General features: G+C 32.0%; 1 protein-coding gene across 3 annotated transcripts in view; it reads right to left on the bottom strand.

Moving 5' to 3' along the window:
- BRINP3 (BMP/retinoic acid inducible neural specific 3) overlaps window positions 1–24,670 on the bottom strand; it is a 439,645-nt gene that overhangs the window by 398,867 nt on the left and 16,108 nt on the right. For all 3 annotated transcript variants that reach the window (XM_075997012.1, XM_012773900.3, XM_012773895.3), the window contains one exon: window positions 17,474–17,759. In XM_075997012.1, coding sequence (XP_075853127.1) covers window positions 17,474–17,709 — 236 coding nt within the window. In that variant the 5' untranslated portion in view covers window positions 17,710–17,759. The remainder of the gene's footprint in view (window positions 1–17,473; window positions 17,760–24,670) is intronic.

Raw genomic sequence — 24,670 nt, 5'->3', positions numbered from 1 at the left:
AAATTAACTTTGACCTCCCAGAAGCCCTGAGATTTGTCCTAAGGTTCCAGAATATGAATAAGCATAATGAAGATCAAAATTTGGAAAGTGAATTTTATTTGCCTTGGTTTATAATAACTAAACCTGAAAATTTATGAAACATGTTAAATATTTGCCTAGTTTGCTCAATTTAATGGACCTTTTTCCAGTTCACTAAATAATGCCTTTGCTGGTAATGTAAAGAATATTCATATCTTCTAGGGAATTTGCCTAGATAGCAGAGATCCAGAATGCTTTTCTGTGCTTCATGTAGACTTTATTATACTCTTGGTTATTTCAGATTAAAAAAAATAGCAAAAACAAACTTTTGTTTGTTTTTAGAATGGCCCTATTATATGTATGATGCAAAAATAAATTTGTAAGTGGAATTTTTCTTTTTATGAAACTTCATCAGAACTTTCACATTTGGAAGTTATCAGTAATGGATTAACAGCAGCCATTTTAAATCTCTATCATCTACAAATAGCTTTCATTTATTCTGATGCTTGCCTAAAGAAGATACTACAAACCACAAGCCAGAACTTGTGTCTTTAACAAAAAAGGATAGTCTCAGAGACGTGTGGAATAAGATTGAACTAGATACTTCGAACTTTCAACACTTTAAAAAATAGACATTCGGTTAAGGTTTCTGAATAGAAATCACTTACACAACTTTCAGATCATATCAGTGGACTGTGTCAGGAATTCTAGAACCCTTTACTATCATGAAGCAGATAACTTCATGAGAAAGATAACCGAAGATCCCGCAGACCAAAAAATAGGAATAAATGAACAGATGAAGAAAATACTATTATGGTAAATTGCTTAGAATTATTGTTAATTTTGTTTTAATGTTTAATTTTCTGGATAAGCCATCCAGCTCACAACAATATCATAATCTATATTTTGTCAACTAAAGTGAAACATTTTTAAATGACATGTGATTCTCACTGACCTCCCCCAATTCAGAATTTGTTATTGTCTCCTTGCTTTTAGTGCAATATAATTATTTGTAGAGGTCAGTACAAACCTCTAATTAGAAATTAGTCCAAAAAATCAATTGTACAACCAAAACCTGACCTGGAGTTTCATATTCATAGTATGACAAAGTTTCTTGTTTAAGAAACAAGGGGTGGCTATATTTATGGAACTACTTCCCACACAACCCACCCAGAAAACTCCCTAGCACTTGGCTTCCAAAGTCCCAGCCTTATGGCTGGTAAGGAAAGTCTCTTGTTGGCAGGCTGAGAACTGCAGGTGAAATCTGGTAGAGAGAGTTTCTTGGACTTGGTGTCCTAGTTTGGGGATAGTAAATAATAGAAACTTTAAAATGCCCAATTCAAGATTTTTTATAAAAAATTCTAAACAGAAATTAAAAACTTAAAAAAAAATTTGACCAGTGGAACAGATGTGAGAATCCTGATATAAAACCACCCTCATATAGCCATCTCATCTTTGACAAAGCAGACAAAAACATACGCTGGGGAAAAGAATCTCTCTTCAATAAATGGTGCTGGGAAAACTGGATAGCCACCTGTAGAAGACTAAAACAGGACCCACACCTTTCACCTCTCACAAAAACCAACTCACGCTGGATAACAGACTTAAACCTAAGATATGAAACTATTAGAACTCTAGAGGAAAAAGTGGAAACACTCTCCTAGACATCGGCCTGGGCAAAGAGTTTATGAAGAAGTCCCCAAAGGCAATCACAGCAGCAACAAAAATAAATAAATGGGACATGATCAAACTACAAAGCTTCTGCACAGCCAAAGAAATAGTCATGAAAGTAAACAGACAACCTACAGAATGGGAGAAAATTTTTGCATCCTATGCATCCGATAAGGGACTGATAACTAGAATATACTTAGAACTCACGAAAATTAGGAAGAAAAAATCAAATAACCCCATTAAAAAGTGGACAAAGGACTTGAACAGAAATTTTTCTAAAGAAGACAGAAGAATGGCCAACAAACATATGAAAAATGCTCAACATCTCTAATCATCAGGGAAATGCAAATCAAAACCACAATGAGATATCACTTAACCCCAGTGAGAATGGCCTTTATCAAAAAATCTCCAAACAATAAATGCTGGCGTGGTTGCGGAGAGAGAGGAACACTCCTACACTGCTGGTGGGACTGCAAACTAGTTCAACCTCTGTGGAAAGCAATATGGAGATACCTTAAAGCGATACAAGTGAATCTACCATTTGATCCAGCAATCCCATTGCTGGGCATCTACCCAAATGATCCAGTGACACCCTACAAAAAAGACACCTGCACTCGAATGTTTACAGCAGCACAATTCATAATTGCAAGGCTGTGGAAACAGCCCAAGTGCCCATCAATCCAAGAATGGATTAATAAAATGTGGTATATGTATACCATGGAGTACTATTCAGCTCTAAGAAACAATGGTGATATAGCACATCTTATATTTTCCTGGTTAGAGCTGGAACCCATACTACTAAGTGAAGTATCCCAAGAATGGAAAAACAAGCACCAGATATATTCTCCAGCAAACTGGTATTAACTGAGTAGCACCTAAGTGGACACATAGGTGCTACAGTAATAGGGTATTGGGGAGGTGGGAGGGGGGAGGGGGGCGGGTATATACATACATAATGAGTGAGATGTGCACCATCTGGGGGATGGTCATGATGGAGACTCAGACTTTTGGGGGGAGGGGGGGAAATGGGCATTTATTGAAACCTTAAAATCTGTACCCCCATAATATGCCAAAATAAAAAAAATTAAAAAAAAAAAAACTTTTAGACAAATTAAATTTGCTTAAACACTGCTTAGCTCTAGATTTGCAAAGCTAATTTAAGAAAGTCCATTTGAAAAATTAACATCCTTGATGTACCTATATAAATGATCAGGCCAAACCAAACAGTGCCAGCTTTCCTTACAGTCAAGAGTCTCTCATTGAGATTTTTCATAGTCACAAAATAGAAGAAAAGACAGTGTAGGAATAAATTACAAATAACCTTGAAATAAAACAAAAATATGCAATGGAAACATGGCATTGTCCAAGTACACCTTCCATAGTTATTTTAATCTATGGGACTGCCCTTCCCTTTGAGCTTTTCACAACTGTGTTAATATTAGATAACTGCTAATAATGCATATTTTTTATGTCCATAACAAAATAGATTTTGTATGGTAGATAGACAATTAACTTTCCTTCCTGCCATGGAATAAACTAGTTATACATCTATTTGTAAATATCTCAGTATTCCTGATTGAATTTTCCTTTGAACCAGTTATAACTTCTTACTGGTTCCTTATTAAAAAGTTAAATAAATTTTTGTACATGTCTATTTTATATTTCCAGGAAATTTATGATTAAACCCTCTTTTTAAAATTATCTTTTAACACATGCATGCATTTGGGGAAATTATTTTCTCTAGTTAGTTACAGACAAATGGGAATTAAAATATCATTAAATCAGAAGAAGTTAATTTTTTTGTTCTGGTTAGATTTTAGGTGGATTGGCTAAAGTTCAAGGAGAGAAGGATTAGTGTAATTGCACCACTCCATAGTCAATTCAGAGCTAAGAATCCTAAAATGTATGTGGTCAACAATCTTTCTTAGGAGTCCAACAATCCTGTGGTCTCCTTAGGAAAAAGTCGCCAATACCTTATGGGATAACCTTGCTCAAACTAAATTATAAGATCCAAAAGTAGAGCAAAAAGAAGATCCAAATGTGCATCCCTTAGCATCTCTTTTCCCCATTCTTTATTTGTATGTATTCATGGAGTACCAGTGCAATTCTGCTATAGTGATATGTTGATGTGATGTGATACATCATTGAAGCAACATACATCGTACCCACAAGCAGCCTCCCATCCCCAACATCTGTGGATTACAAATGACAAACATATGGGACATACAACAGTGCATAATGGTTCATTTGAAAAATGATCATACATATAATTTTCTGTTCCTAAATTATCGGAATCATTCATCTCATACAATATACCAAATGATTTAATGTAGAAAATATGTTTCGTTGAAAAGCTTATCAAGCAAGTAGAATCATGAAACTCAGTTGGCTCAATTGGCCATGGCTGAAAACAAGCGGATGAGCTGGTGTGAACTACAGATACTCAGTGTGTCTCATGGAAGCTTTTATTGCATTATTATTGTATTTATTGAGCATGTTATGCATAAGACTTTGTGCCACATCCTAGAACTATGATAATAAATACTCTATTTACTCTTAGGAGTATATGAGTATATTTACTATAGTCTTGAGTAATACTGTCAGAAAATTAAGCAATTACAATATAGGTTAGAGTAGCATGAAAGTAAACCTTCACCCATGTGAGCACTGCTCAAAGCATTCTGCATAAGCAGTCTTGTTTAAAGTAGCTTCTTTTTTATCGTGGTTTTCATACCATCACATTTTTATTAAAAAGTTTAGGTGATCTCAATGGGCTTCTTTAGCAGTAAGCCAAGGAGGCACATTATATGTGACAACACCTGTGTTCTAGTCGTGTTGTCTACCATGTACATACAAGACCTTCAACAATTTATTTAACCTTTCTGGACTTTCTTTCATCTCCAATGAAACCACAGAGTTGTGAGACCTGAACCGTTTTGACGCAGATAGCTTACCATCTACATTAACATCCTCATCAACATAACGTTACTATTCTAGGAAATTTTTGGTCAGGAACGTAAGTTTCAAAAAACTTTATTCTTTATTTGAGAAGCTCTCTGATAGACTTACAGACTCTTCAATAGAAAGCGTCACGTTCAAATAATAGTTTATTTCCAATACTCTTTGAATCCCTGGAATCAAAATCCTTTCTTTGCTCTTTCCAATAATTCTAAACTATCATATTCAGGATTTTTATTAAATGCTAATCAAGACTCACACTGCCCACAGTCACAGATCTGCCTTTAACAAAACTGTAAAATCCCAGGTAATGCTTCAACGTTCCTTCTCCTCTCTGAAATACTACTAAGTCTCCGTTACCGTGATGCTCTCATGTATAGTGGTAAGAATAAAATCAGCTTTGTCTTATCAACAGAGAGCCTTGGTAATACTTGAGGAGTCAACAATTCATTATTTGTTTAAACAATTTTTATGCTTATCTTTGAAAATGTTTAATGATTTCTTGGTATACAATTTATTTAAAAATACAAGGAAATGCAAATCATTCATTACTTTTACATTAATAGACTTGTAGATTATAGAATGAATATTTCAAAAAATAATGCTCCACTGGATTTTTTTACAAATTTTTCATTACAAGTTATGTATCATAGTATAATTACAGAACTAATTCTAAAATATCAGTGGGTCATATTCATTTAAAGGTGACTTTGCAAAATTATAACCTTCACTCCTCAAGATTTCATAGTAAAATCAAAACTGTAAAGTGAAAAGATTCTAAATTAATAATCCCTAAGATCTCCTCCCATCCCAAAAGTTATTGTAGAATCACTCTTTGATCAATGTAGAATATTAAATATAACCTTTGCATATTAGGACAAAAATTATATAAATAACTAAAATATATTTTTATTCCCAAACCATATAGAAGAAAATCTGAGATATAATTTTTAGGCTATATTCATTTATTTAGACATGAGATGACCCTATGACATTAGCAGTCTTTCTCTCTGTTTCTCTCTATCTCTATCTCTTTCTCTTCTCTCTCTCTCTTTCTCTCTCTCTCTCTCTCTCTCTCTCTCATCACCTCTCTCTCAATATGTAAACTATGCTAATATAAAGACAATACAAGTGTTTATTTCTGTATCAACAATATTTTCAAAACTTCCTGACTTTGGAGAAACTTACATTTTAGCAATGGAAATCCATTGTTAAGTTAAGCTTATAGCCTGTTTCATAAAAAATCCATAGGTACCTTCATATTTAAAGCTATTGGATGATTTCCCATTCAGGGAATGCTCATATACACTAAATCCAATTTCATAAATAGTGTGTGAACAGCAAGTTAGTCTGAAATATGTCCTGCATCAGGCAAAAATGCAAAGATAAATAGTTACCCCTGACCATGAGAAGCAAAGCACTAACCAAGGAAGAATAAATGTTTTCTCTCAAGATACCACAACAGTGATATACTCCCAGCTATCAATGTACATTAAGTGACAGAAAGAGTAAAGGATAGGTTAATGTCAGCCCTACTGTGGAAGTTACTAGTTCTCCTTCACAGGATCCAATTTCAGATTCCAGAGAGAAATTCCACTGGTATTTTCAAGTTTCCCTATATTCATTTTTTTCCTGGTTGCCTGTGACAGAGAAGGAATTGAGGGGGTCCTTTCTGATTTGAATGTACTCCTCCTGTGTACTCTATTTAACGCTGTCCTTTTCAGAGTTGTATGTATGTGTGGGAGGTGACCCAAAAAGAGAGTGGGATGCAGGCCAGTATGTCTCTTCCCTTTTGACTCTGAAATCGTGCGGGGCAACAGACATAAAGGCAGAAGTAATTTATCCTACACTCATCTCTTCCTCTCTTCCTAGGAGAGTAAAAGTGTTGTTCAAGGAGGCATAAAGCTCACACAGTAGGACAATAAGGGGAAATTGAAGAATATCACAACTGAAGTTGGATATATTAATATAAAGTGTTTCCTATATAACCCCAGTACCCTAATTTGCTTTGAATCTCTAGTTTTATTTTGAAGTTCAAATAACAAAAGCATGGTCAAAGAACCTTTTATATTTAACCAAATAAGACATGTGTTAAAAAAAATTTAAATGATCAGCATTTACTCCAAGGCAGAAGACATTCCATTTCATTATTTTTTTATATGAAGATCTGTGAGTGTATGCATTTGTATGTGCACATGTGTATGTGGGTGTTTTGACTGAGTCAACAGTAGAAAGATGTTGAGCTGTGTCTTGATCTAACTACTAAGTATCACTGAGGCCAGAAGTAGAAGACAGATGACCTACAGCTTAAACAGTAAAGCTGAAAGTGTGAACAGTGCCAAGAAAGAAACCGCAGTATGAGCCTGATGCTGCTGCTTAAGATGCCAGAAATAGATGTAGAGAATCTGAGTATTTGAGAAATATAATATTCACTTCCTTTAATATCAACTGTAAGTTCTGTTTCCTGTAATAAATAAAGAAAAAAACAGAACTCAAGATATAAGTTCCTATGTCATGGGCAAGTTCTTTTATTTTCATTTTGAAATTTTTTATTTGAATGAAAGGAACGAAAGCTCACCATATCTTAGTTTTTATAGAGCAATACTTTGAATAACTGCTTTAATCTGACAAATGCTAACATAACATACAAGAATCTTACTAGACTGCATGTCTTCAGGTAAATATCAAAATTCGAATTTTTAGAAAGCTAATATATAATGTAGAAACATTCATTGAATAGTTACAGTTCAATTACAAAAAACAACTATTTGAAATTTTTGTAAAATAAAAATAAATTTATTCACAAGATTTGCTAAAACTAATATATACGGCAGCATCAAGAATGAAAATTTCTATCTGATATATTTAATTTTTATTAATGTCTTTTTCATTTTTTAAATATTTCTCCTTTTGAAAGAAACTAAGCTTTCTTATTTTGACAAAAATTGGTATGAATTTTAGATATTATCTAGAAAATCTGAGATCTTTATATTGTGCTCAGTAAAATTCTTCCATATCATATAACAATTGACTTCAGTCAATAAAACACTTTAAATTGCAAAACTATACTCAAAACAATTCAAATATTGCCCCTTAAGACCAAAAAAAACAATAAAACAAAAACAAAAAAACAAAAAACCTGATGTCAGTTCTATGGCCTATTTACAAACTTTTAATTTCTACATTATGAAATAGATTCTGTCAGAAAGATGACCAGCAAAAACTTTGTTTTCATCCCTGTAATCCTTGTTAACTAGATGAGAACTCAAAAGCACAGAGGGCTGATAACATTTTACACATTTGCACAAAGAATAAATGTAGATACAAACATGAAATCTTAGTTCTATAGAGCCAACTCATCTTCTTTCTACCCTACTGTTGGTTGGCTTTACCTCTTCATTCTAAATGAATTGGATTAAGTTAATATAATGCCAAAAATAGGTAATTTCATTCTGTAAATTATCAACTGAAAAAAAAAAGATTAAATAACTTTTTAATGGAGTATAAGAATTAAAAGGTCACAGCCTAAATAAAGATTTGTGAAATGCTGATGAGAAAATATTTTTGATGAAAAAATAATTGAAATTTTTTAAAATATAATTTTAAAGTTCAAAATGGAAAAAAGTGTCTTAGGTTTTATTTTTACCATTGAAAAAGTTAGAAAATAAAACTAAAAACAAATAGTGAAATTTACTTAATTTCTCCTGAGATGGAATTGCCAGACTAGATCAACAAAATCAGTCAATATTCTGAAAAATAGCTGGATATTGCTGAAGCATTTAATATGGCAAAAATAACATCCTACTGGAAAAGCTAAAGAAAAACCTGTAAGTGGAGTCTGAGGCAGCAAACCATAAACAAAAACACTGGTATCTTTGCAATATAGCAAATGGATATTTACATTAAGTACAAAAATAAACACTATAAATAATCTCACATATGTCCTGTTCAGGGCAGGTTTCAAAGTCAAATATATTAAGAGCAAATAGTTTATTTTTAAAGCTTTGGGGGTTTGCAATTATAAAAGGTTTTGAACCTGTGGAGGGTATGTCATGATGTAATTGAGGGATATATTTTTACTGTTATTTGCTAAAATTTTTATCAGTAATGCAAATGAATATATAGAAGACATTCTTTTGAAATGTGTGATTTTGAAATAAACCAATATGTTGGATTATAGTATTAAAAAAAGAAAATTCTTGACAGATCTGTCAAATGGGCCAAATATGTTTTTGTATTACTTCAAATAAGACAAGGACACTTGCAATGCTCTCGGCAATAGGAAAATCAAATTGTTCCATAAAAGAGCATGCAATAGAACAAAAATATTATTCAATAAAAGAGAAGATTAATGTAAAGCCGGAGTGCTATTTGTTGATTAAACAGTGAAAAGGTAGGATTGGGAGTGCGCTTAGTAGATACAAACTCATAGATTAAGGCTCTTCACAAGGAAGACATTCCTCACAGTCATCTGCATTCACATGGGAATCCGGTTATCTTGAGATGTGAGTTCCCAGTCATTTGAAACATTTAAACACTGGGTAGAAGATCACTTGACGGTAATATTATAAATGGGAATTAGATAGCATGAGTTAAACATCATTAGTTTGAGTAGATGAATATTAAAGTCATTTTCAATCCTTAAAATCTTTGATTTTCCTTAAAAAAAAACCCTCACTCCTAAAAAGATCATTTCAAAGAAAGTTATTATCCATATTTTATAATTAACATGAGTATTATGAGTGTTAAATTTAGTGTTGTATTTTAAAAATTTACTTTTCATGTAATGGTTAAGTTTTGAAAGATTACACTTTGTGAGACAGTACTTTATAAATTTTAATGAGGTGTGTTTATTTAAATCTAATTTTCTATTCGTTTGGGGAAAACAGTTATGTGTGTCTTTAAGATAAGACAGTCAGCACACAAGGCCACAGCAAAACAGAGACTTGACTCATTTTTTTTAAGCTTTTGCTAATTTCAGGCTGACTAGAGAGGTAGTTTAATTAGTTAGCTGCTAATATCTATTTAAGTGAGCAGCCAGGAAAATGTCTACTATAAAAAGGATATGCAAAGGCCAGACCATTCTCTTTGCCTCTTTTCAACTGTTTCAAAAGTGAAAAGAATCAGTAGCTTAGACATATGGGGAAAAGAAAGGGAAATTAAAAAGTGGGGGCAACTCACAGAAAGCAATCATTTATATATGTTCTTCGTAGTTTGAGGTATTGGTGCCTTAACAATAAACTTAGACACTTATTGAACTACTTTCAAATATTGTGAAATCTTTCTGTATCCCTATAATCAGAGTTATTAGCTTTTACACTTAAACTAAAATGGTTTATCAATATTTTCCTAAGTTTGTTGATTATACTTTTCATATTGTCTTTGTTTACTAGGAAATGTGGAGAAATACGTGAAGAGGATATTTAAGAATATATGTACATCCATTGTACAAATATATTTCAACACACACTTGTTGAACATCTATATGTAATTATTTATCTCCAGTAAGAGAGACAATAACTATTAATAATTAATTAATGTAAGACTCTTCTCTAGGCCAAATGGATTTTACTGGATAATTCTTACATGCTCGAGCAGATTATGGAATTATGATTGAAAATTATTAAAAATAAGAGGAAATTTAAAAGTTCATAGACTAATCTCAAAAAATTATAAAACTTGCTACTTCTATAAAAGAATGATTTCATTAAAAAATTGTCTAATTACAGGTATTGGATAAATAACATCTATTTTAAGCCATAAATACTCAGTAAACATTTCAGCTTTAACTTTGCAAGTACAATTTGAGTTAGGGTCTAATCTTCTACTTTTATTCATAGACTTTATCAAAATGATTGATTTTTTTAAAACTTGAATTTTTTAAAGATTACAATTAACACTGATACTTTATTTTTATATAAAAGCAGAAAGGACATCATAAATGTCATTTTAGGACTTTTTTAACTTACAGTGAGATAACTCATAATGTAAATTACTTTTTCTCATTAAAATTCATTCAAATGTGTCCACACTGTAAAAAAAAAAAAACACCTAGAGGAAGTGTTATTACTCAGTTTTTTTTTCTCTAGTTTTAAACTTTAAATTTTTGGAATGGTGCCCATTAAAAAAATACACATTAACAATACAAAAGCCCCAGAACAGTGATAACAAAAGAAAACAACAGTAATTTTGGCAATTTTACTTGGAAGAAGACCACAGAGAGATAATGACAGTGAAGAATTGGAAAGCTTGGTGAAACGGAATTAGATAGAGAAAAATAATCAGATAAAGTATTTGTTTAAATGCCAAAAAATCATAATTGTTATTTCCTCTTCTGTAAATAATTGTGTGAACTAGTAGTCTTGTTCGTTTTTTCATTTGAATAGCAAAACATGAATACACTATTAAACTAAAACATATTACTTATAAATTCTGTTAATTATTATAAAAATATATCTTTTTGATTTATAATAAGGAGATTATATACAATTGTCATTGAGAACTGGCTCTTCTGAAAGTGGATTATGATTTCTAAACTCTTGAATTAATATTTCTATATTATTTCTAACTAAAATTTTTTCAATGTCAACTGAAGGATACTTGAAGTATAAATTCGTATGTATAGTCCAGTTGTGAATTAGAATTAAATAACAAAATTTAAAATATTTTTACATGATTTAATCTCAAAATTAGAGATGAATGTAGTTGCAGAATAAATATATTCAAATAATTTTGGTTATTTATGTATTCTGATTATTATTTAAAATCTCTACTTATAATACTCTCCTTTATTTATCACTGCACTGCAACGTGTACTAACAGAATAATATAATGGTTTATAGTAAATCAAACAACTGGGATAAATAGCTTTCTTCCTACTATAGGCTCTTCAATATAACATACAAGAAATAGAAAACAGTTGGTGTGGTGAGGGAAAGAGAAGTAATTACAAAATTTGTTTGTTTGAATATACAGGAACACAAAGAAGTATAAGAGTCTTAGATATTACTTTTAAAGAAATATTTGCAAGTGATTTTTGCAAAAGGCAGACAAATGCAGATGTAAGAATTAACAACAGTTGATTTTTGTTTTAATGCTTATCTATTTGTTCTGATGCTCCCATTCTGCTTTTGAGATCAGAAGCATTGCACTTTATAGCTCACAGTTTTCTACAACCTGTTGCGGTATCCAAGTGTGCATGTGTGATTACTTTACTGCGTGTGTATCAGGGGAGGGACCATGAAGAGGTAATGTCTCCCACCATATCTTCAGGATAACTATTTACTTCTTTTGCTCTGACATTTTAAAAATTTATTCCTTTCTTCCTCCAGTAAGCATGGTCTCCCTGCATGTTGCAGTCCTACTGCCACATACTGTAACTACGAACCTGCTATTACCATTTTATTTTATTTATGTCATGTGAAATAAAGATAACACCCAGATTATAAAAATAATACCTAGATTTTGCTAAGAGACAGAGCATGTGAACTATTTCCAATTCACTCTTCGGTTTGCTATGATGTGCACTGACGTGCACTGGTTTGGGTTTGTCAGTGTATAGCTGAGGCAGGATTTAACCTGATATTAATTTCTCTAATCCTCTAAATAAAACAGTCCATGAGAACTACATGGACTACATTCAGAGCGCTCCCTCTCTCTGTTTGTAATTTACTTCTGAAAATGCTTGTCAATGATACATAATCATCAATATCAGTACTTATACATTTCCTTCTAGGGCTGCCAGATTTAGCAAATAAAAATGCAGAGCAATGAGTTAAATTAGAATTAAGTTAAACAACAAATGACCTTTGGCATAAGTATGTCCCAAATATTGGACAGGGCATCCTTCTTTGGCAACTTGCTTCCAACTATATTATTCTTGGAAATAGTACTGTCACCAAATATGAGGGTGGGCGAGAGACAGAGCTCATTTGTACTGTGGCTACATGGCAAAACAGCATCCTGCTGTAAGGACAGCGAGCTGCAGGTTTCTATTAAGCACTAACTCTGGGTTTCTGAGTAAGTAGCTGATGGTAAAGCCCCCTTCTATATTTAGGGTAAGTGCCGCCTTTGTCCAGAGTCCAGGGGTCCTCAAACTACGGCCCGGCCCGCAGGCCGCATGCAGCCCGCTGGGTGTTTCTACCGCTGCTGCCTGTCCTGCTTAGCAGCCCCTCCTCCCCTGCCCACAGTGCGCATGTGTGGAATGTGCACCTCACTCTCCCATGGCCCTCCAACGGTCTCAGGGACGGTGAACTGGCCCCCTGTTTAAAAAGTTTGAGGACCCCTGGTCCAGACTATTAGGTGTGTTCTATCTTAAGCACTAAAATATGCTTTGCTAATCACTGAATCTTATAACTATTTATTTAAAAAATACCTCTCATATTCTGGCAAAAAAAAGTTATGTATCAACCATAATATTGTGTTGCTATGGCTTTTCATTTTCTTTCCTGCAAAGTCATGGTATTTTAGTACAAAATTTAAAGGGATTTTGTCAGAAATTGCTATTTAGAATACATCTTAAACCAGAATCCCCATAGTTTTTATTGTAAAAATGTATATATTCTTAAATGAATAAGCTTTTTGTAAATGCTATCATCTTCATCATTTCATATTATTTATGATAATCAATAAATACCTGTCCAGTTCTTATTCCTGATGAAGAATATTCATAGACTTTATTAAAATAAAAGAGACAATGTCCTATCTTAATATCATGACTAATTTTTTAAAACTTGGATTTTTCATTCAAGTTGAATGTTTTAATGCTTCATACCTTGTACTTTAAGAAATCTTTATCTCAATATCACGAAGATATTTTCCTCTATTTTCTTCTTGAAACTTAATATTTTTTTCTTCATTATTTAGATCCTTATTTCATATAAAATAGATTCATGTACATTATATGAAGAATGAATCTAATTTCTGCTTTTCTTATACGGATACTCATATTGAAGAAAGTTCACTCTTTTGCACACACTAATATAATATAATTCTGTTATATACTAAGTGACTATATATTTAACTTTTTCTAGACTATCTTATCCTTTCTATGTCATTTTTTAAATATAATTTTTTTCAGGGAACATGACTTTAAAGACCAGAAGGCACACCATCTCAATTGTCTCCTGTTCTCACTCAAATTTGGACCATTCTTTGCAACATTGCTGTGAGAGAGCACGCTAAGTTGTAATAATACAACACAGCTATATTTTTTTTGAAAGATCGTAAGAAAATCATCATTTTCCCATGATTCACTTGTACATGTGGTTGATCAAAGAATGGTAGAAGTTAGGGGGGAAAAAGACTTTTATTTTGTATCAGGATATATGAAGATTTACATATGTGAAATGTTTCTTTCACGGGATTGAAATCGCCAGCCAATGACTGCGTGTGGTTCCAGACAACTGCATCTAAGTTTGAGTAACTAAAAGTGAGTGCCTTGGCTAGAGCTCCTGTAACTTATTTAAAGGACGAGGATTTCCACAGCCTAAAGAAAATGATACATATCCTGGTGGACTTACTGACTGAGGGTGTTTCTAGAATATAACCACAAACACAGGCTGTCAACTTAGTCAACAGCTAAATGTGCTCCTGTTCTATGCTTCAGAGGTGGACAAAAAATTTTCCAGGCATAACTCATTTTCTAAAAGTGGGGACACGTACTTAAAATGCCCTATCCTTAGCTGCTGTTATCCATTTGTAGATAAAAGGGAAAGATAGCTGGAAATCCAAGTTTTATAGCTGACTGAATAACAAGTTACATTTCAGCATTGTCATTCTAATTCCTCCAACTCAGTGACCTACCCATAAGTTAATCATATTTTATTTTAAGTCATAATGTAGTTTCAGAAGTAAAACTTGAAGATAATGTATATATACATTAGTTTAAAAATACAAATATAAGTCCTGTTAGTTAACAAAAACAAATTTTTTCAAAGTAAAATGGTGATTTTTTTTTAATCAAAGCCCTTCTTATGATCTTAGAAATCTTTGATTGTTGTAATCTTGCTGTTCTAACATTTGGGATGAAAGAAAAATATGTTGCTGGACAAGACGATGAAATGAAAAAAGACAACTGAAAGAGATTTGACCTAATTATTTTAACAGGCATAATATGTTTTACATTCATAAGGAACACCTTTCAGAAACAATGTCAATGAAATATGCCACATGAAAGTGCTTAGGATAGTCATAAGAAGTATTTAGTAGACTTTGGATGATCACTTTAGGAAATTACATGATCATATAAAATGATAAATCAAGTACTTAAATATGAAAAAATTATTTTCTATGTGTTTTAAATATTCACAAATTCTGTATTTTAGGGTAAATATTTATGAAATATGAAGTCTCTAATAATTACTTTTTGGAAGTAAATATTAAAGACATAAGCAATAAACAAAATAACAGAGAGCTATTCTAATCCCTGAATTTGAGATTTTCTAACCTCTCAAAGATAAAGGTTAACTTCCTGTGGAAAAATTTGGATCCATTGAATAGATAGGTAGATGTCATTCTCTGAAATTTAAGAAAGTAATAATTGGACAAATGCAATACCTTACTTCATGAAGTCTAAAAGAATCCTAATGAATAGACTATTTTTAATAATCTTTCATCTCCTGATGTTTTATTATGAAAGTAAAATCATGTAGTTATCAATGTATCATAGATGTCTTTAATAAGTAGCTGTTTTTTCCTCTGATAACATAGATAAAAGTCTTCCTCCTAAATGTAGTAGAATATGTATGACTTTACTTTAAAATGTTCTTAATTTGCTTTTTAACATAGCAGGATCATTAGAGAACCAATACATATATCTGTAAGAATATGTATTCCTAAATGCAAATGCAGTGAAATGTATACATCAATGTAAAATTACATTGTTTATTATTATATATTTATATTTTAAAATAAGTGAAATATTATATAGCATAATTGTTTAAAATTTAGCGACACGACATAAAATAATTAATGATCTCACTCTGCAGATACTTTATGCCAATCAAGTATATATTGTTCATTTATAGCAACTGTCAATGATCATAGGATCATTAGAAATGTTTAAAAGTTTTCATAAGAAGTTATAACCTAGCTCAGAGATAAGAGGGAACTTCATAATCTATTTTTTATAAATAGACTTAATATCCATATATGTTATTCAAACTACAAAGGTAAAGGCATTGGAAAAACGAAGAGCACAGAACTAATGAAGGTTTTCAGGAAGAGAATCTCATAAAAACTAAACAGAATGTATGAGCCTTGCAAGCAAACCTCAAAGTATTATTTTCTTTCATTACCTTTCACTGTTATGATCCAAATAATGTCTTTCATTCAGCCCTGAACCTCTAAAAACATGTCAAGCCATGTTTGCAACTCACAGCTGATCGACCGATAAGCCAAACCACAGCAGTAACACATAAGACAACACCTCAGACCTCCAGATAGAGATGCCAATAGATTGCCGAGACAGGCCGTGGCATCCGTTTGTTTGACAGACAGTTAAAAATCCTCTTGCAGAATGCTAAAATATAAGACATTCTTACAATCTTAAATTCAAGTAGCTTCATACAATCTGTGAGGAAAACCTGGCCAAACCAACAAACACATATAAAAATGAATGAACCAGAAATCATAAAATATTGACTGTTTCTGCTGCATTTCAGAAAGAAAATCTTTAGTATTTCTCATTTCATTTTTTTTTTTACATAAAATAAATCCTTTCTTTAGACTTGTGACAGTACTTTGGCTGCCTGGACTAAGAAATTTCTTATTTTTTAAAAAAAACACAGCAATAATCATGTGATGCTTCATGCAACTCGTTCAGGAAATCCAGTCTCTTCTGTAAATATATATTGCTGATAGGATTAATAAATTTCTCATAATGTTATATAAAAGACTACAGACAGACCTGAAGCACAGTGCCCTCTGGTGCACATACAACATAAAATAAAATATTTATAGAACCATATCTACCTAGATACACACACACACAAAAATACAAAACAAAATTTGCTTCTACATAAATGCTAAACTAAAACCTGGAAATTATAAACTTCTATTGCTAATAATCAAACCGAAATGATTACTTTACATAAAATATTCTTTATGGCATAGATCAATACAATCTACTCTATTCAGGCAACCACTTGTACACTCACTCCTCTACCAATGGATTCACTGGACTTTAGGACAGCAGGCAGCATTGGTTGGATTCAATATACAACTCTTTGTGTAGCATATTTAGCTTTCAAATATAGAAGAGTGACAAAAGTTAAAGGTCATATATCTTAACCTCCTCCTTTTCTTTGGTCTTTGCTATCATGTCCTGTTTATCTGCTATTTGTTTTATTCCATTGCTGTTTCCTTTAGCTTCTGAATGCACAATTACCTTTCAGATAAAAAAGGATGAGGTGACTCGACTTCTCAGTGACTAGTAGAAGGTAGCATTGTCATTTAGGCTAAAAAGGTAACATAGCATGGTATAAGGTAGAAAGAGAAAGTGATTTAAGCAAATTCATTTTTAAATTTTGGCTATTTAAAGTGAGAAACTCAGCCTCCTGGTACATTGACATTTACCTTAAGGCAGTGTAGCATTCTAAAATTTAGGAGTGATACACAAGTGGTCATCGTTATCTATTTTTTTCATAATATATTACATATACAAGAAATATTTTGAAATAGCAAGAAAACATTGCTCTGGTGCATGATAAGTAATAACCCCTCTGATAATAACCCTTTCCCATCTGCAACTTTCCCTTAGAGAAACTTATTTATACACAACCTTCAAGGATGATATCTCTGTAATTGCTTTCCCTTTGCTTCATACCTGTATATCTTGTATCTCGTGCTAAATCCCTGCCGGCTTCTGTCCACAAAATCTGTGTATTCCTGTGAGCGATGGAAGGGTCCCTTATCAGAGAGGAGCCAGTCGAAGGGGCTTGTGGCATGCTGGTCCGAAACAGCAGCAACCGCTAACACCCAGCAGTGGAGACTCAGTGCTATCCACTCCCATAGAGCCATCAGAGAGAGCAATTCAGCACCAGCTCTGCGCCGCCATATCATGCTTCCACTGGGGGTTTAGAGCCTTCATTCTCTTAGCTTTCCCTCAACACCTAGACAAAATACACAGGCAATTAGTTAATCCTTGGAAGATTCTTTTCTATCAGTTAAGGGGCTGAGGCGGGTAATTTTCTAAATTTTAATCCAATATCATTATTTTCAATTAAATGATAGTAAAGGAAAATAAGATGCAAAACAAATTTTTGACAGGTGTGTATCTTTTATACTTTGCACTCTTTTTTTATATTAATGGAAAATAAGGTCCTGAGTCATTACAGGTCTTGTCGTGACAATGTCCTCCAGCAGATCGTTAAAGCCTATTGAGCAACAATCAGAAGTTTCAGTTAATATTCTTTTTTCACCTTAAATGTTTTACAAAATTGGACACCTTTACGGCTGCGTGCGGAGGCTCACGCCTGTAATCCTAGCACTCTGGGAGGCTGAGGTGGGAGGATCGCTCAAGGTCAGGAGTTTGAAACCAGCCTGCGCAAGAGCGAGACCCCGTCTCTACTAAAAATAGAAAAAAAATTAGCTAGACACGGTGGCGCATGCCTGTAGTCCCAGCTACTCTGGAGGCTGAGGCAGGAGGATCGCTTGAGCCCAGGAGTTTGAGGTTGCTGTGAGCAAGGCTCACGCCACAGCACTCACCTGGGCAACAGAGTAAGACTCTGTCTCAAAAAAAAAAAAAAAAAAAAAATGGACACCTTCAACCTAAACATTTAATATGTTTAAATATTTCATAAATTTTGTCACTGATGTTAATACTAAGTATATTTAATTGTTTATTTTATAATTATTTTAGATAAATGCTTTAAAAATGAATTAAAGACATCCATGTAGTTATTTCCATAATCTAGATAAACTTGAAGTAAAAATGTAGGTCTAAGAACACATAAATGTATAAATGTATGTGTGTGTATATCTTCTTATCTATCTAGATATCAAGATAGAGAGATAGATCATAGAGCCAGATCGATGAAAGGACAGATGTGGGGGAGGCGGGTGGAAGTGTGGAGTAGTGTGTTTGCCCAAGTATTTTTTTTCCATTATTTTCTTAGGGACGAATAGCTCCACTGATTATTTAAACAGAATCATAATTAAATTGTCTCCAAGGCCTTTAGAAGATTTAAATGTGCATCTCTGTTTATTCATGAGATACATACTCATACCTGCAAAATTCATATTTATACACATAAACTAAGACAATGCAGATTATTCATAAACTATGAAACTGCATACATTACATTATAACCATCTCAAAATAAAATAACAAGATGTGTAATCTCAGTATGGTATGGTATAAGGAACTTTATATAAAGCTCTTGATGCAATGCCTATATGCTACAAAAAAATTCTAAAAATATTTTAATTTAACTTTACTTTCCATCCTCATCACTCTTTTCAAATAGTATTATCCATACCACATAGAACTATAAAGCATAAAGATTCTGATTGAGAAAGTTTTAGTTACGAGATATTTTAGTCAGCAAAATCTCTTAAAAAATCAAAATTCACAGTATTGAGTAAAAACTTTCAATTACAGTAGCTACCATATTTCTCTGGAGTTTGGATAGAGAACTGATAGTTTTAACTTGCTTCTCTAGATATAACACTACAATTTGTAATTTAATCCTAAACTATTCCTATATGAGAAATATACAGCAATTATTTTGCAACTCTAAAATATCTCAAAACAGTGATTCAATGAGTGACCTAGATCATCAGACTCACATTTTACTTACTACAAAATTAAAATGACATTACCCATATACTATATAATTTGCCCCAATCATAAATTGGTCCACTATGAGGATTAAGAAATGCCCTCTATTGTAAACAATATAGGAAGTTTTACAAGTGAAGACATTTTAAAGTTAATTTACCATAAGAAGGAATAACATAATATAATGGAAAGATTTTGGACCTCCATCAATTATATGTATAAATGTAACACTGTCAAATGATTCAACTCATAAATTCATAACTTTCAAATCTACTGAAAAATAGCATTTTTTTACATATTGTTTTTCTCATATTGGGACTATACTGTTTATCTTCAAAGGAACATAGTTTATTACATTTATAAACTTAGAATTATTCTTATGTGTATTGGTAAAGCATAATCCCCCTATTATTAATAAATATTGCTCATCTCTGTTAACATCTCACTCACATTTTTATTCTGCTGATCATATACACATTCAAACTAGCAAAATTTCGTCGTTACAAATAATCATATTTTCTAAATTTCAATAACAGTTATTTTTATTTCACAAAGAAGGGTAGAACAAATTATTCAAACCTACTACTTGTTTTAAGTCCATATTACATATCTAATCTGAAAGGCAATAACTTTTAACTCAATGGAACTCACAGTAATACCATCTGAGTAGAACTATTTTATTACCAAACATAAATGTGAACAAAAATGTGACTGAAAATAATTAAACAAAAATTATTCCACCCTTCCTAATTAGTAACTTGGAAAATAGTTATTTGAAAACAAAGTCAAATTTTCTCCAAATCCAACAACTAGTAAGTTTATAACATCAAGAGACAGTAGAGATAGTGTTCAAGAGATCGGACTCTGGAGCCAGCCTTCCTGTGTTAAAATCCCAGCCCCTCTCCCAACTATGTAGATGTTTGAACTCTGTAAAGTTCAACTTGAACTTTCAAGTTGAACTTCAAGTTGAACTTTCTTTGTGCCTCAGAATCTTCAACTGTTGTAGAAGATCGCCTCATAAGTCTGTTACAAAAATACAATGAGTTAATATTTGTACATCACCTAGAATAGTATCTAGCATATGGTAAGGACATGACGTGTTTTAAATCATATTTTGTACTGGTATGAAATCATGCAATTCATATCATAAAATTAAACCCAACTCTTTATACTCAAACACATGATTTTGTAATACACAAAGTGTTATATAAAAGTAGGATAAAATTGACCTAGATGGCATTTAAGAGTCTGTTCTAAACTTCGATAATTTTTCAATAGGTAATTACCCAGAACCACGGTTTTATCGTCTTTTTTTATAAAATATATTGAGGATGCTCATGGTCTTCGTACCCCCTCATACTTAAACTATATTGTGTATATTTAAGGTATAAAACATGCTACAGTATGGTTACTGTAGTGGAACAAATGAACAAGCATCATCGCACATAGTTATCCATCTTAACATATGGAAAGGTGGGAAGGTTTTCTTAAATTATGTGTAGGTAACTACTTTAAAATATTACTCAGTAATTGCTACCTAATAATTAAGTTTTAGTTATTTCTGTTTCTTCCACTTCTGATTTGGGTACATTTTTCCACTGCTGTTCAGAAATAAATTTTTCTGAAGAAAAGTTTAACACATAGGAATATCAACCCTATCCAAGTTTAAATTAATTTGGGGGATCTCTTGAAATCATTATGTTTATAAGAACCTTTTAAAGAGAGTTATAATAACTAAACTAAGATGTTCCACAAAAATTACACTAAAGTAGTCTTCTTTATCTCACTATGTGGTATTTCCATCTATTCAACTCTTTAAACCTAAACACTACTTTTACCTACCTTCTTATTCATTGCACATATCCAATCAGTTCAAAAGTTCATGCATTCTTCTTCCTAAGAACTGAACCTGTAACTATCTCTCCACCCCCACTTTACTTGACTTGCTCATTCTGTACCCCAGATACTACCACCACCACCTCTAAATGGGATGGCTGCAATAGCTTCATAACTGGTTTGCCAAAGACCCATGTGGCTCTCTTGAATCTGTTATTTTCACTACAATCAGAATTATCGTACTAAAAAGTTAAATCTGAACATATAATTCCTTTACCCACAATTATGTCATTGCATACTTTCCCCTCTGAGTAATATTAGAACTCTTTAAAATAATTTATAAAATTATCTTCCCTTGTTTAACTCTTCATCTACATCCTCCCTGTGTGTGTATGCCATCACCATTATCAACCAAATATCAACTACGCTTCAGACTTACTGTATATCTCAAATTCACCTCACTTTCTCTCATTACTCAGGACCTTTGCTTATGTAGTTCTGCCTGAATCATTATTTTTACTTGGACCTCTTCACCTGCCCATCTTGACCTATCCTTAAAACTTTAGATTAGATCATCACTCCATCCCATAAAGCTTTCTATGACCCTTTAAGGCTGGTTACTAATGCTTTATGCTCCTGTTCCTTCCCATATGATAGAACATTTGCACTGCATACATATGTTTGGTCTATTTCCCTCAGCATCTCCCTTCCCCCAGTTAGATTAATTTTGGGAGGAAAATAATTGTTCCTACTTTAATGACAATGAAACCATTACCAAAATGCCTGAAATAAAATGTCTAATAAGTATTGGTAGAGTGAATGAAGAATATTGATTAAATAAGTACTAACTTAAGAAATAATTAATATTGTATGGCAGGAAAGATTAGGAAAACTCCTTCTGTAGGGAAAGAAAAAACAAAGACCTACAGAGAATTTTACATCTGAGCTAAGCTTCAAGATGACAATTGCTTTGATACTTGAAGCAAAGGAGAAAATGGAGTTTTGAGGTAATGTTTTTTATATCCAAATTGTAAGCATAATAAATAAATGACATGTTCAGATAGTATCAAAGCAAAACATTTTTAATATTAAAAACATTTTAAAGACAAGGATATAAGCACATCCTTATTAATTATTAGCTTTGAGCACAATGATAAGAGACTATTATGATCATGCATAATTGTGGAAAACTAAGAACTTTTTCACTTATGTTCTATTATTCATAGTTTCTAAAGATAGAAACTATGTATGAAAGTCAAACACAGATCCTAGTCAACAGTCAAACATAAATCCTCTTTTAACTGAGGAACACAATGCATGTTGCACTGTGCTGTTGCTCTTGAGTTTAAAGAACCATAACACAGAAATAGCAATTGAATAGCCTGTTTCTCCCTCTTCAGAAGGTCACAGCCTAGGGATAACTTTGAAGGAAGTCCTCCTAACTCCATAGGGAAAAAAAAAATAGTTCTGATAAAATCACATGGCATTTTCTTCTTCACAACAAAATTAACATTTATTGAGCCCTTTTCATATTCCAAACATTTTACTAATATTTTCTTATTTCACCTTCCAGCAGGAAAATGTGGTATACATTGTCCCCATTTGTTTAGAATACTGAGGTTCAAGGTGAAAACATTCAGCAGAGCAAGGATTCAACAGCAGCAGTCTTGAAGCCAAACTGAAGGCCATACTCTCCCTGTTGCACCATACTCCAACCGAAGTTGCAATTAGGACTGCAATTAGGAATGATTGCAGATTGAAAGTTATGTATTAGTATTTTTGTTGTTCCTTTGGACTAAAATAAAAATTAAAAATAGAAAATATCAGAAATAGGAATAAAAAGTGAAATAAAAATTAAAATGGAGTAATATTATCTTAGGCTATTATAAGCAAGTGATCTGAGTAACTACATATTATGAGTTTTCATAGAATGTCTGCTTGTATAATTTAATGTTTTCAATGAAGGTAATAGTTTAAATCAACTAAATGTGATTTAATTTAATATCTTTTAAAATATGTATTATAAACTCAAAATTCAGAAAACTATTTTTTCCCTGATTATATGTGTTATTTATTGGGTTGAAAAGTCTAACTATGGTCAAACTGATTTATCTCTTCTTCAGAGAAATTATAAGATTAATCCAATCAGTTTGGATTGCTTAGCGTTATTATAAATTGCTTTAGAGTACTACTAAAAAAACTATTCAAGATACATATAACCAACTTGGTGTCTCACAATAGGAGACATAATAAAATTTTAGTGAAATTAAATGACTTGTATTATTTTCCTGAAATGCAATCATACAATTTTAATTAAGGCCAGTTTCCTCATGTTCTCAAACATTGCAGATAGTGACAAGCATGTAAGGGGCATTTCTAACAAGTATTATTTTAAGGGACAATAGTATAAAAACTCAGGACTACAGCTAAAAAATTATAACACAATTTGGCAGGAACGATCCTTAGGTGTAAGAAAAACAGTTTTAAAAGCATCACTTTTCTATGAAGGCAGTCAATACTCAAGTATTAAATTTTATGAGTATATTAAAAATATATTAAATATACAATGAAATTCATCATCTTACATGCATTTACATATGGATTTTCATTTTTGAATGTTCATGACCTGTGTATAGTCTATAGTCAGATTAATAAAAGAATAAGCATTTCATTATTTACTAATTTACATATTTTAGTAATAATTTGTAGTTTTAGATTTCAAATGACCTAAAATTATTCTTTCTTAAACTACATATTATTTGTTTAAAGGTATTGAATTTTAAAATAGCCTAATAACGTAGAATTTGGTATTTTATTATATAAAAATGTCAAATAATTCATCAAGATATAAAATCTTGCATACTTTATACAATGCGGGCCATTTTCCATATAAATAGGTAGGATTGTGTCTTTCTCTTTCTATACTCCACCAGGAGTATTGAGAAATAATTGCTTTATCTTTGTGCATCTGTGGAAATAAACATTAATATGTAAAAATAGGAATAAAGTCATTCTGACATTTAGATATACAAATTATCACTGGATATGCCTAAGAATTATAAGAAAAAATACATCTTTCAAAAAGTAAAACAAATTTGTAAGAAAAGGAAAAGCAAACTGAAAAGTAGTGATAACCCCTAAGGCAAAATGGTATCATTCAACTCCAAGCATCACAGCAACATGAATTTATCTAAAACTACAAAAATAAATGTATGCATACTTATTTGAATTAGCAATTCCTTTTGAATGTTAAAGAAAAGTGTCCTTGAATATAAATAACTATCTTTTATTTCTTTTGAATAAGGTAGGATGGAAATTATTAAAATAAGCATAGACTGGATAGATTTCCTTTCATGAATATTCTAAAATTTAACAATATGCTGCTGTTTTCCTCTTCAACACCTT

Source organism: Microcebus murinus, chromosome 23, assembly GCF_040939455.1.
Source record: "Microcebus murinus isolate Inina chromosome 23, M.murinus_Inina_mat1.0, whole genome shotgun sequence".
NCBI lineage: Eukaryota > Metazoa > Chordata > Mammalia > Primates > Cheirogaleidae > Microcebus > Microcebus murinus.
This window is presented reverse-complemented; position numbering and strand designations above follow the sequence as displayed.